General features: G+C 53.7%; 1 protein-coding gene across 3 annotated transcripts in view; it reads right to left on the reverse strand.

Annotated features, from left to right (window-relative positions):
• ZNF423 (zinc finger protein 423) overlaps positions 1-14,608 on the reverse strand; it is a 345,893-nt gene that overhangs the window by 19,751 nt on the left and 311,534 nt on the right. Inside the window, exons 6-7 of one of the 3 annotated variants that reach the window (XM_028477848.2) lie at positions 11,312-11,443; positions 9,562-9,677 (exon numbers count right to left, since the gene is read on the reverse strand). The exons of 1 other annotated variant lie outside the window; for it this stretch is intronic. In XM_028477848.2, coding sequence (XP_028333649.2) covers positions 9,562-9,677; positions 11,312-11,443 — 248 coding nt within the window. The remainder of the gene's footprint in view (positions 1-9,561; positions 9,678-11,311; positions 11,444-14,608) is intronic. One more of the 3 variants, XM_028477847.2, reaches the window with a different exon arrangement.

The raw sequence follows: 14,608 nt of genomic DNA on the forward strand, positions 1-14,608 counted from the left end.
TGCTGGGCTCTGGTTTCCTGACCTAGTGGGGAAGGCAGCACACACAAAGGGATCACACCCTGAAAGGCACAGTAATTACCTCCAGGAAGCTTTATATTCTAAGTGCTCACCAAGTGCTTTTCCGCCCATGAACTGTCCATCCTCACAAAACCTGAGGCAATAGGTCCTACCCCATTGTACACTCAAGGAAACTGAGGCCAGAAAGGTGCAAGTGTCTGCAATAGAAAACAATGGAGGAGGGGCAATCTGGGGAGGACTCCAAGGCCAGCAATCGGTTCTCACTGCCTGGAGCCACTGCTGGGTGTCACCGGGCATCTCCCTCTCGTTCCCCCAGGCCAAGCCCAGCCAGGCCCTGCTCTCCCTGCAGTGGTGGATGGCACAGACTGGGCTGTCTTTAAAGCAGGAAAGAGGAAGACACTGCTGCTCACGAAAAGCTCAGCCAAAGAGTCAAATGCTAAGTATGTGCCTAGAGCACTTTCAATTTTTAATTATTATTAGTTATAATTATCCGGCTGGTTCTGACAGCAGCAGTGCAAAGAGGCAAGGAAACTGGCTCCTTGGTTACCCATCTTATAAGGACCAGGAATTTTAAAAAAGGGCTCCTAGAATCTGCAGCTGCAACTCTCCTTCTTTTACTCCTTTCCTTGTTTGTGTTCTCTTCCCTTTGTTTCCTACTTTCTAGGAGCTAAAAACAAATATGGTAAAACATATGGTGGACGGATGGCAGAAAGAGGCTTCACCCTCCAAAAACTCACATTAGAATGGGAAGTCAGGTGTAGACATAATTGTTGTAGTCTGTATAGGCAAAGGGATCAGGGGGTTAAATGCAGGGCTGGAGAAGCCCAAGGAGGGAGAATCAGGGAGGGCTTCTCAGAGAAGGGACCATTTGAGCCGGGGCCTGAAGACTGAGAAGAAGGGAAGGGTGTTCAAGCAGAAGGCTCAGCAGGGGTACATGTGTCCCAGAAGCCACCACAAGAACAACCCAGAAGAATGAAGCGAGAAGGTGCTCACCCCTCTCCAGCCTGACCGCCCTTTTCTCCGTTCTTTGGACTCCCCAAATCTGTCCGTGCCTCTGAGCCTTTGCACTGGCTCTTCCCTTGCCTGGAAGCTCCCCCGGCTCTTCCCTGCACTGGCTCTTTCTCAGCCTTCAGGACTCAGTTGAAACGCCAGCCTTCCTTGACCACCTGATCTGATTTTTCACCCCCAACATCCCCTCCTCCTTGCCCCGACACACACGCACACAGACACACTTCACTTTCTGTCCCAAAGCAGTGTTTTACTGTCTTCAAAATTCCACAGTCTGAAACGACCTCGTTCACGTATTTACTGACTTATTGTCAGTGTCTCCCGTAGACCATCGGCTCTGTGAGAACAGGGACCTTGTGTACCGGTTCACAGCTGCAGCCCAGGCCCCCTCGATGGCACCTATAATAGATACTCAGTAAATGTTCGTGAACCGAAAATGGAATGAGGGAAAGGGTCAGAGCAAATGTTCACAAGGGCTAAGAAGGAGGGGTGCCCCTGGAGCTCAGACCATGCCCCTGGCTCACAGACACCTCCCCCTGGCTGGGGACCAGGATTCCTCCTGGCAGGGCCCAGCTTGCCCCATCGGAAGGGCTCCAGGTTGCTAGTTAGAATACCTAGCTTTGCTTTTAATCAATTGTAATCATTTAGCTGGAAGCGGCGTGCTTAGGTACACACAAGCAAACAGCGTGAGCTAATCCTTTAAACGCGCCTGCCCAACGCCAGGCTGGCCGCTTTGCCGCTGCAGCCCGGCTCAGGATGCGCTTCCTGCGGCCCCTTGCTTTGTCGATGAGGGAGTCTAGATTCCAGGGCACGGTGCAGGCCCGCAGCTCCCCGCGCCCAGGCCAGCCCCATCACAGAGGTCTGCAGGATGCCAGACGTTCCACCATCAACAGACCTTTCTCTGGCTCAGCCTCCTGTGACAGCACCCGGCAAAGCTGCCGTAGGAGGGAAGGTGGCTGCGCCAGGAAGCGTGAGGTCTTCTGAGGTTCCTGTCTCCACGACTGGACCCCATCCTTCCTCTCCCCAAGCCTGGCCTGAGCTGAACTGACCCCCTTGCTCCTTGCAAGAAAATTTGCGGGTTCCTGGCCTCAAGCTCCAGCCTTACGAACCCGGCTACAGACCTGGCTCCGCATAACGGTCCCCAGGGCGCTTCTGCCTGGGTCCACCCGCAAGGAGTTTCTTTTGCATCCCCTGTTACCGCTATTTGCGCTACCTGCTTGGCCCAACTACTAAAATCGTTTCCGGGTCCCCTGACACAGGTTTTTTATAGTTCAGCACCGCAGGTCTCATTTAAATCTATTAGCTCATATAAATGGCAATTCATTTAAACTTTGAAGGGTTTCTGTTTGCCTTGGTGGAGAAGACAATTTGGCTTTGCATGTGGCTCTGCCATTTGCAAGTGACCCTGGGCAAATCACTTAACCTCGGAGAGTCTCAGTTTCCGTATCTGTAAATGGGAATAAGAGTGCCTACTTCACGGGACTGCGTTGAGGCAACCCACACAAAATGCTTAAGACGGGACCTGGCCCCCACTAGGGATCCACCCAGGGTGGTGGCCGTTATAACTACTTCTTGTCCAGTTTCGGGAGGAGCTTGTCCGCCTGTCAGAGGCCAGCCACGTATGGCTGGGAATCGGCGTGCCCCCTCATGGCTTCCCTCAGCGATAATGAAGAATGGGATGCAGTGAGGCTGCTGGGAAGGAGAGAAGGCGATGCCATCCCTGCCAGTGTCTGTGGGCACAGAGGTGTCCGTGGGGGTTCAGAGACAGCTGGGCTGGGCAGGCAGAGCCAGTCCCTCCCCTCAGGTCAGCTAACCCCTGGCAAGGGGCCCACAGGGCCCCGGGCCTTCATCTGCTGAGGCCTGAGGCTGGAAATGCAAGGCCAACAGCCCTGACATTTTTGGGGTCTGTGGTTTACAGGGTTGTCTCACATCCCCAACCAAATCTGCATACCTCCCTCCACCGAGCCCGGGCACAGCTAAGGAAGACGGGGTCCAGAGAAAAGGCCTGGGACAAAGGTGCTCGGAAACATGTAGAAAGGGGGACTTGAAGTCCCAGCCTCTGGCCTCCGCTCCATGCCCTTCCCCCCTTGCCTCACTGCTCTGTACCCAGCACCTCCCATGCCCCACTGGGGGCCTCCGGTGCCCATGGCCTTGAGACTCGGCTGGGTGCCACAGAAGGAAGGATTTAGAATCTCACTTTGTTCCAACTCAGGCCAGAAATCATGAAATCACAGCAAACCCCAAATGGAGGGGACCTAAAAAGTCTTCTGATCTTAAAATGGCTAATGCTAGTAATATACTACTACTACTACTACTAATGATAACAACAAGGCTAATAATAATAATAGTAAATGATAATGAAAACAGGTAGGTGTTAGTAATAACCAAGCTCTTCCTACGTGCCACCCACTGTGCCAAGGGCTTTATGACACGACCACGAGGTAGGAGCTATTAATACTCCATTTTACAGATAAAGAAACTGAGACCCACAGCTGATGAATGATGGGGCAAGGCTTCAAATGCAGAGCCGTTCTCACAAAGACTGTGCTCGCAGCCTCTCCCTCTGCAGCATTTCAGACACGGGCTCTGTTTGCACACCTCTACTGACAGGGACTTCGCCACCTTCCATTCCTTCCACGTGTAGACAGTTTTCCCACGTAGTGGCTATCTGTGGTGTCTACCAGCCCATGTTCCCCTTCCCCTGATGGTTGGCGTTCAGTGGCCCCACCACTGAACGCCACAGCTCACTGGAGCAGGTTTGGACAGCTGACCTGAGTGCAACCATCACATTCCCACTCCAGGGACCTAGAACCTGTTGCCTGCACACCGACCGTTACCCACAGTCACCATTTCTGGGCGAGCTGGGTGTTGCTGCCGGCTACTTGTGTAACGACATCCCCACACTAAAGACACACCTGTTGAAATACCCAGGTGTGTCTGTCTCAGCAGAAACGACAGGAGCTGCGGCAGTGCTGGCCACCTTCCTCCACGTATAGAGGAGCCCAGAGAGCCAGGCTGCAGAGAGAGAACACGACACGAGCCAGAAAGGGGCAGAGGCAGAAGGTCCCTGCCTTGATAAAGAGCACCTGGCTCCTGGGAACTGGACAGCTGAAAACTCGGCACTTCCTGCTCTTGGCATCCAAAGCCACGCCTGTGTCCCTACAAGTTAATTCCCATCTTGCTTGAGCTAACCCCAGAGAGTGATGCCTGAGTCTGACTGTCAGAGAAGAAAATCCACGTCCCGAGTCTCCGCCCACTACCGGAAGTCTGGGGGACACTGGAAGCACGCTGAGGACCCCCTCATCCCAGCAGAGCTTAAAACACTTGAAGGGCTTCCCTGGTGGCTCAGTAGTTAAGAATCCGCCTGCCAATGCAGGGCACACGGGTTCGAACACGTGTGGGACACGGCTTCCCTCCGGGAAGATCCCACATGCCGCGGAACAACGAAGCCCACGTGCCACGACTACTGAAGCCCACGCACCTGGACCCCCTGCTCCACAACAAGAGAAGCCACCGCAATGAGAGGCCCACGCACCGCAACTAAGGGCAGCCCCTGCTCGTCGCAACTAGAGAAACCCGTGCGCAGCAACGAAGACCCAACGCAGCCAAAAATAAATAAATAATTTAAAAAAAACCAAACACTTGAAGACGACTGTCCCCACGCTCCCCCCCGCAAATCCAGCCAAGTCTTCTCCTGGTGAACTAGCCCCCTGAAATCTCCTCGAAACCAAGCTGCACGCCCGGAGCCTAGCACCCTGCTTGGGCTGAGTGGGGCGTATATGTCTTTATGTGTGCATTTGTGTGTGTGTTTAGACGAATCTTGTTCAGGCTTCCCTATTTCTTCTCCCTACCCCCAGCCCCTGGCAATTATTGGTCTGTTTTCTATTCCAGTATTTTTGCCTTTTCCCAGAACATGATGTACATAGAACCACACAGTATGGAGCCTTTTGAGTCTGGCTTCTTTCACTTGCCATTTACCATTCACGCATGTTGTTGTGTGTATAAGCAGTTGCATTTTATTGCCAAGTAGTAGTCCATGGTATGAATGTAAATACATCTGTCTGTTCATTTACCAGGGAAGGGACCATTGGGCGGGTTTCCAGTTTGGGGCCATTATAAATAAAGCTCTCCATCATTCATGTAGAGGTTTCTGGATGAGCGTGTTTTCAGTTCTCTGGAATAAACACCCAGCAGTAGGACTGCTATGTCATAGGTTAACTGTATGTTTAACGTTGTAAGAAACTCAAAAACTATTCTGCCACATGGCTGTACCATTTTGCATTTCCCCAGCAATGTAGGAGAGTTCCAACTGATCCTCCACGCCCTGACTGGCACTCGTTGGTTTTTTGTTTTTGTTTGAGTCATTCTACTAGGTGTATAATGGCATTACGTCATGGTTTTCATTTGCTCTTCCCTAATTACTTAACGATGTTGAACATCTATATGTCTGCTTTGGTGAAGTGTTGAAATTTTTTGCTCCTTTTTTTTGGTTGATTTCCCCTCTCATTATCAAGTTTTGAGAGTTTTAAAAAAATATGTTCCGGATACAAGTCCTTTATCAAATACGTGATTTGCAAATATCTTCTCCCTGTCTGGGACTTTTCATTCTCTTAATCGTCAGTGTCTCTCAATTTGGGTTCAGGACGTAAATCAGATAATATGTCTTCCCATTGTGATGCGTAGTTTCCCATCACAATGGGGACAAAATCCAAATAGCTTTGCTGTCCTATGAACCTTGCCATGACCTTGCCTCCACCCACCGGCTCCCTTCACACCCCCCACCCACTCACTGTGCTTCAGCCAATTGTCACCTTCTGTTGTTCCAGCAACACACCTGGCTTGCACTGGCCACAGGGCCTTTGCACTCATGCCTCTCTTCCACACACTCTCTCCCTCTCACCTTCCAGACCTCAGCTCAAATGCCAGCTCCTCAGAGAGGCCCTCCCTGACCACACTCACCAAGCTGTAACCAACCTCGCTCCCATTATGCTCTAGCCTATTACCTGGTTTTATTTTCTTCATGTCATTGACCACTATTGGAAAGTGTCTATCAATCCCTCCAGAACGTAGGCCCTATGGGTGTTTCTCTGTCTCGCTCACCACTGTCTTGTCAGTTCCTAGATCTAGTGTCTGTACATAATGGGCCCTCTATCTACATGCTTTGAACAAATAAAGAGCAACTTGAGTTCCCTCTCATGTACCTAATCAATGAATGTGCCCTGGCTTGTCCGAAGTTCTTTAAGTTAATCTCAGTCTCTGGGCAGAGCCAGGTGAACTCAGAATCAAACAGGACTTGCACTTCCCTCTTTCTGACAACTCCTATTAATGCATCTTAAGAGAACACTCCCTTTGGAGGCAGGCATATCACTCTGACACAGACCAAGCCTTCCAGAGCCCAATCCTACCTCTATTACCTCTACATCCACAGCAGGAAGTCAGATCCTACAGTGAGAACAATCCTAAATTTCACATCTTCTCAAGACCTCTCAGCCCAGAGTCACTTGTGCCTACAAACGTTAGCCGCCCTGAGTCTCCCCACTGGACCTACATGACATACAGACTGGAGAGCCACTCAAGGCCCCAGCCAGGGCCAGGCCCCGTCTCCTGTCGCACTCCCCGAGCCCCCACCTGTCACTCTAGGGAAATAACCCACTCGTCTGCCAGCCCCAGCTTCAGCGTAATGACGATGAAATTTTCAGGGCCTGAAAAACCCTTCTCTCCAAAGACTAGAAAATTGTTCCGCAAGTTACTTAACGAAAGCCATTATTTGCATAGATTTGGCATTGCTGCAACACTTCCATATTTAAATGGTCTGTAATTAAAATCATTAATTGCAGAAAATAGTGACCCGTTAAGGCTGTAATTTCGTGAGGTTCTTGGCATTTGAGGATCTGCCTTAAAGGTTGATGGGGTGACCCAGGGAATCATCAGCTCACACAAACCATTCTGGTGCCCGCGACATCTGCAGCCCCAGGTGGATGCAGCCGAAGCAAGAGCTGGCTTGAAACCACAGCTACCTACCTACACCTGTGCACCACGAGCTAGGCCTCTGGCACAGGGATGCTGATGAAGCTGGGAAGCTTCTCTGGGAAAAACCTCAAAGCCAACAAGGAGAGCAGTCATCCCCCCCTTGGCATCCAAGACAATGTGGGGGGACCAGAGGGCTGAGCGAGCCTGAAGTTTAAGCGAATCATTGTTTATATGAGCTAGTGCGTTTAAAAGCGGCCTGCCATGTTGGGCTATAAAAAGCTTCAGTTGTCTGGGGACTTGGAGCCCATTTTGGTGGCTAGGCCAGGCTGGTAAGGCAGGTGGAGATAGGGTGAAGGGTGCACAGCCCGTGCACGAGCAAGGCTTCCTGGACAGATGCCGATCGGGGCTGGCACCCGTCCCCTTGGTCAGATGAGAAGGCAGTTAGCTCTTCCCTCACAGGCCTCAGCCCGTGGCACACAGCCGGAGGTACACACTCAGTTTGCGGGTCGATGGGGAGACAGCAGTGGGCCCTGGGTGCGGTCACTACCTTGCTGGTGGTCATTTTCTAGCAGAACCCCCTCTCTGGGCCTGGGTCCATCATCCTGTCCCACGCTGAGATGGAATGAACGTTGTGTGAGGGGTACAGGACTTACAGGAACTCAGAGGGGCTGCCCGAAGAGTGAAAAGAAATAGGCTTTCCGGCCATCCGCCTGGTGCAGCTCAAGGTCAGAGGCCAGGCCTGTCCGCTCTGTCTGCCTGGCCCAGGCCCAGGACCAGCCCATGGGAACAGGACCCTGACTGTCGGATGGTGAATCCTTCCTGTGCCCTCTGTGGGCCTGTTTTCACTTCCTCTGGGTGACGGCTGTCAGCAGCCGTGCAGACAGGATGGGTCCAGGCCTGGCTGAGTGCACGGGCTATAGCGCAGTGAAGCGGGCTACCCTGCGACAGGCATGGCTACACCCCTTCAGTCCCAGGAGAGGGCCACCACTGCTGCCCTCCGGCGACATTATGACTCTGCTGCGGCTGCAGCCTTGAAGCACACAGCTGAATGCAGGATCAGCACCTGCATGGGGGTGCAGGCAAGGTGTACGGCGTGGGCAGACACACCCGGTGGGCCACAGTGTATGCTCGTCCTTGGGGGTGGGGCAGCGAGGAACGCCAGCTCTCCTCTCCTTCCAGGCGTTGGGGGATTCCCTCCCTCGCCCCTTTGACATTGGGCACGGCCACCTGAAGGGCTCTGGCCAAGACAATGTGGGAGCGAGATGTGGGTCGCTTCCCAGTGAAGCTTTGAGAGCGGTCTGCGATCGCCACCCCCTCCCCTGCCTGCTTCGGTGACCACGCAAACATGAGAGGAGATGAACCCGCCATCGGCCCAGGTCACTGACTACCAAAGACAGGGTTCCTCCCCAGCCACCTGATACACAAGCAACAAATAAGCCCTTGTTACTTGAAGACAGGGCTAGAGGATGTTTATTCCTACAGCATAACCTAACTTGCATCCCAGCTGAAAACAGTGTTATTCTCAGTATGTGATATTCCGGCGTGTCTGTGCGTACGTGTGGTACTTCTGTGGATGCCTGAGTGTTACTTCTTTAGGGGTGTGGTGTTATGCTGTGTGTGTGTGGTGTTACTCTGAAAATGATGTCTCTGTGTGTATGCATAGGGACTGTGTGTGTGGAACTTTCCTTTGTGTGTGCAGTGTGTGTTTGATTGTGTGTGTGTGTGTGTGTGTTATTTCTGTGACAGCATGTCACCTCTCCAGTGTTAAAAGAGTTTCTTGCAAAAACCAGGGCGTGAGAAGGTGGTTTCACCTGGACACAGATCTGGATCCCCAAAAACCAGTAACAGGTGGGAAGGGGCCCGTGGGATGCCGATGGGGAGCGGGCTACAGGAGCCCTGGGAAGCCCACCACAGCCGCTTCCTTTCCCAAGGGCCCCCTCAGCTACTGCAGGCCCTGGATGGGGGGCTGAGGAAGCTGTAGGGCTGTGGTGCCCCGTCTGAGGGCCACATCGGCCTCAGGACCACTGGCAAGTATCCCTTCCTCTGAGTTGGGGCCCAACCGGTATCCATTGCTCTCACTTTTCTAGCTTTCCTGGGCATGTTGGAGGTTCCAAGATCCCAGATACAGCTTCCGGCCACACACACGGCCCCAGGACTCGGCCATGCAAGCCACACGGGCCACCAGCCACAGATCCAAAGTTCAGTGGAACATCACCATGGGATACCAGTGGGGAAATGAAATCCCTGAGAGGGGAAGGGACTTGCAATAGCAACAGCACGAATGTTAACCGTTCCGACTCTGGCTCCAGGCTCAGCTGCTGTGGTCCAGCTCTCCTGAGAATGCTGGACCAGTGAGGCCAGGAGGCCATACCCCATACCAGCCAGCCAGGAGGGCAGCCACTGGCTCCAGACCCACAAGCACAGGTCCAGGGCCTGTTGCTTTCGCGGCTGGGGTGGTGCTGAGTACAAGATCCCACCATCACGGATTCACCCCAAGACCCTCAGTGCCAACGGGAGCCCCAAAGAGCCCCAGGAGGGGTGTGTGCAGCGGACAAGGGCACTCACCTGCAGCTCGGTCTGGAAGAAGAACTTCTGTGGGCACTGCGAGCAGTCGTAGATCTTGTCCTCCTGCCCGTGCACAGCAAAGATGTGCTGCTGCAACTTGTTGGCCTGGACGAAAACTGGACATGGACATGGACGTGGCCATCAGGGGGCCAGACACTGGGGACACGGGCCCGGGCAAGCAGAGCAGCTGCTCCACACCACTCCCAAGTAGGGGTCACCCAGGCATGGACACAGCGGCCAAACAATGGGCTACTGGAAACACTGCTGGCACACGCTAGAGAGGGCTCAAGCCAGTGAAGCTGAACTCTGCCACTTGCAGGCTGTGCAACACTGGACAAGTCACTTAACCTCTCTGGGCTTCATTTCCTGAAAAATGAGGATCATTAAAGTATGTAGTTCACTGGGTGGCTGGGAGGATCAAATGGGTTAATACTTGCAAAACGCTGAAAAGATGGCCTGGCACATAATTAGCCCAATGAATGTCATCGTCTTCATCATCGCCGTTTGCCAGATACCTTCCAAATGTGGGCTCCTTGAATACACACAGGCCTGTAAGGCAGGCACTGCCGTTATCCCCATTTTATAGAAGAGAAAACTGAGGCACTGGGAATGTTGTGACTTGTCCTAGGTCTCACTCTGCAGGTGGCAGAGCTGAGATTTGATTTAAATAAGCTCAGCGCAGTGTCTAGTACAGGAAGGTACTCAATGAACAGGAATCACTCATCAGCATCCTCGGATCCCCAGAGAGGGGCCCCCGTGTCCTGGATGGGCAGACCTGGCAACTGAGGCCCCTGGGTGCCAGCCCCCGACCCAGCTCACAGAGTGGGATGGTAACAGATGGGTGGGGGCTCCTGAGATGGAGGGATCGAGAGGGAAGAGGCACCAGTGTGTGCCAAGACTCCTGGCAACCCCAGAGGGGTGTGAGCGTGCGGGGACTCTCCCCGCTGCGGAGCCCCTTCCTCGGGCCTGTCACAGAGCAGGTCACAGCCCCGGCCTCCCGGGAGCTGTACCCTCCATGTGGTCCGGACCCTGGGTGCACACAGGAGGTGGCCCTGAAGCAGCTGTGTGTCTGGGAGGTGAGCACTTCAGAGATCCCCTCCTGCCAGGCGCCCTCCCCAGGGTGGACTTCCCGCCGTGGCAGACGACAGATGTCAGGGAGAGGCAGGGGAAGGCCAGCCTCCCCCACGCACACCGGCTGCCATCTGGGCAGCAGGAGGGGGGCCGGCAGGGCCCCTGAGACTCGCCTCAGGCCGGGACAGCCACTCGCCTGGGCCGGCAGCCAGTCTGGGGGCTGGGGACTTGGCCGGCAGAGCTGCCCTTGACCCCTCCAGCCTGGAGCACGGATGAAGCAGGGGCTGGGGCAGGCCAGGGAGGAGGGGGAGACAGGAGGTGTGCGAAGGGGGAGCCCCACTGGTGCTGGACAGAGCTCAGAGACGAGCCTGGGGCCCGTGAAGGGCCAACTGCAAGGAGGGGCAAGGCTGGGTGGGAAAAAGCGTGGCAGCAGGTGAGTGCAGGGGTGGGAGGCGGGCTAGGAACCCACGCTGCCGAAGAGGAGAGAGCAGAGAGCGTAGACAGGGAGGGCCGGGGTCAGCTCTGTGTGGAGGCAGGCGGAGCAACAGGGCTGCGGATCCCTCGGGGCTTCCCCGTGAGCTCCGGGGCCACGTTGGACCAGATGCTGAGGGCCAGGGATGGAAGGGCTGGGCCCCTGGGTCCCTTCCCTCTCCCCGCGTGCTCCCCGCCGGGCACTTACCTGTGAAGCACACGGGACATTTGAAGGTGCCTCCCATGCCCTCGAAGCTGTGCTCGATGAGGTGACAGAGGAGTTTGGCCGGGGAGTCGAACATCTGGTTGCACAGCTTACACTCATGGTTGATGCCTTCCTCTGCAAGGAGAGCCACGGCCAGTCAGCAACCCTGCACACCGTGTCCTCCTGCAGGAGCCCACATGCCCCCAGTATACCCCAGGCCAGCCCTCCCTGACCCCCAGAACCAGGGCTGGGGAGGGGCTGTGGATGCCCAGACCCATCCCAGCTCCAGATGGTCCAGTTCCCAGAAGGCTAACAGACCCCAGGGGGCGCCAGGCCCAAATATCTGGCTCTTGAATGTGTCATTTGCTGTGATTTCTCCTGCTGGTCTAGGAACAAGGCAAGTAGCTTGAATCCTAGACTGTATCACAGAGGAGAGGGGCCCAGGATGGGGTCCACATGGGGAAGGGAGTCCAACCAAAATTTTTAAAAATCCAATAGACCATTTATCGATCATGTACTGTGTGCCAGGCGGGGATTCTGCGGGGAGCTAAGCAGATAATGCACTTGCCCCCATTCTAGTGGTGGGGAGACATAATAAAGACAATCAACACGTAACTCAGCGTCAGGAGGTGGCGAGGGAACACAGGGAGCTCTGGAGGGGAGAGTCGAGGGCAAGGCCCTGAGATGGGCCCACGCGGGGCCATCTGGATGGTAGCGAGGGGGCAGTGCCTGACGGTTGGGGGGCCAGGGACAGCATGGGACAGTGGGGACCCAGGGATGCACTTCGCAAAGGGCCTTGCCGGCCACTAGAGGGCTTGGGGATTTTAGTCTAAGAGGGGTGGGCAGCCCCTGGAAGATACTGCAAAAAAACAATAAAGTGCTCTTTTAAAAATTTTTAAACAGTCGGCCTACCCAGCGCTCACGGACAGTGGGCAGACACCCTTTGCTACTTCCTGATCAGAGCACAGCTCCATCTCCCCACCTGGGAGCTGCTATGTCCCTAAACCTTCACTCTAAGGTGCCCAGGGAAGAGAGGGTGCCCTGAGCACCAGCTTCCCACCAGCAGAGCTGAGGTCTGGCGCCCCAACTCAGGACCAGCAGGGCAGAGTTCAAATCCTGGCTTCTTCTTCAAGCCATGTGGCCTGGGTTAACAGTTCACTTTTAGTAGATGAGGGCCACCTGAGTCCCTGCCTCACAGGGCTGTGAGAGAATGAAAGGGGCCATACCAGTGACCAGTGCGGCCCACTGGTCAGTAGTGGTGACAGAGAATCGCCCCAGCTTGAGTGTCACATCATCCAGGGTTGGAACCTGACTCTGCTACTTACTGCATGATCTTGGGCAAGTTATGTAACCCCTCTGTGCCTCGGTTCCCTCTTTTCTAAAATACTCAATAATAGCTTCCTTAACACTACACACCTACGAGAATGGCCAAAAGCCAGAACACAGACAATACTAAACGCTGGCGAGGATGTGGAGCAACAAGAACTCCCATTCACTGTTGGTGAGAATGCAAAATAACACAGCCACTTTGCAAGACTGTTTGACAGCTTCTTATAAAACTAAACATACTCTTACCATACGATCCAGCAATCTCACTCCTTGGTATTTACCAAAAGGAGTTGAGAACTTACATCCACACAAAAACTTGTGCATGGATGTTTATAGTAGCTTTATTTAAAATTGCCAAACCTTGGAAGCAACCAAGATATCCTTCAGTAGATGAGTGGACACATAAACTGTGATACATCCAGACAATGGAATATTATTCAGCGCTAAAAAAAAAAGACACTGAGGAACCTTAAATGCATATTACTAAGTGAAAGAAGCCAATCTGAAAAACACTACATATTGTATGATTCCAATTATTCTGGAAGAACTATGCAGACAATAAAAAGCTCAGTGGTTACTGGGGCTGGGTAGGGAATGAATAGGCAGAGCACAGAGGAATTTTAGGACATGATACCACTATGTATGATATTATGCTAATAGGTATATATCATTATACATGTGTCCAAACCCATAGAATGTACACCAAGAGTGAGTCCCAAGGAAAACTATGGACTTTAGGTGACTCTGATGCTTCACTTTAGGTTCATCTTTGCAAAAAAATGTACCATCATGGTGGGTAATGTTGAAAATGTGGGAGGCTATGCACGTGTGGGGCAGGGGATAGAAGGAAAGTCGGTATCTTCCTCTCAATTTTATTGTAAACCTAAAACTGCTTTTTAAAAAGACTTTGAAAAACAGGCTTTAAAACAACGTCACTCCTGGGACTTCCCTGGTGGTCCAGTGGTAAAGAATCTGCCTTCCAATGAAGGGGATGCGGGTTGGATCCCTGGTCGGGGAACTAAGATCCCACATGCCACGGGGCAACTACTGAGCCTGCACGCCTCAACTAGAGAGCCCACGTGCTACAACAAAAGATCCCGCACGCCTCAGTGAAGATCCCACATGCCACAACCAAGACCTGACACAGCCAGAAAAATAAAGAAAATAAATTAAATTAATATTTTAAAAAGCCAATCCCCCCCATCAAATAGCCTTTCTCTTATAGTTGATGTGAGAATTAAATGAGTTAATACTCCTTTAATACATGAAAAGGGGTTTTGACCAGCCCCTGGCACACAACAAGCACTCAGTAGGTGTTTGTTGCCAAGCGTGCCAGTATCGGGGAGAGTATTATCTGGGACAGCCAAGGACACAGGCTCCCCTTCGGGCTCCCCCAGGAAACCAGCCTCACCAAAGGTGCCAGGTGCTCCGATTAGCCCTCAAAGGCAAAAATTAGGTAGCAGAGGGGCTCTGCCAGTGGCAAAACACGAACACAGATGGGCTGAGGCTCCTGGCGAGTCCCTGGGTCCCCAGGCCCTGGCAGGGGCTGGCAGGGACAGCAGGCATCCCCCTGGCCCAGCCTTCCCCGCCCCCCCGCCCGGCACCCCACCGCAGAGGCGCAAACACACACGTGCGTGTGCAGGTGGGCCTGCCCCACATAGCCCACTGGCTGGAATCTTCCGGGTGTTTGTCACGCCCCTGGAGCGCCGGCAACTAGGCCACATGCACCCGACAGAGATTCAAGCTGATCTTCCATTTATACTGGCGGAAAAGGAATTCATTGACAAGTTTTGGGACACAGGGCAGGCTCAGCACGTTCGCCTCATAGGCCCCAACGCACATCCTCCACTTCCCTTGGGGAGGCTCTCATCATAATTAGAGATGGCCTCCAGTGTGGGGGGACTGCCTCAGAAGACCCCCCCCCCCCCCCCCCCCCCCCCCCCCCCCCCCCCCCCCCCCCCCCCCCCCCCC

Source organism: Physeter macrocephalus, chromosome 17 (assembly GCF_002837175.3).
Source record: "Physeter macrocephalus isolate SW-GA chromosome 17, ASM283717v5, whole genome shotgun sequence".
Classification (NCBI taxonomy): domain Eukaryota; kingdom Metazoa; phylum Chordata; class Mammalia; order Artiodactyla; family Physeteridae; genus Physeter; species Physeter macrocephalus.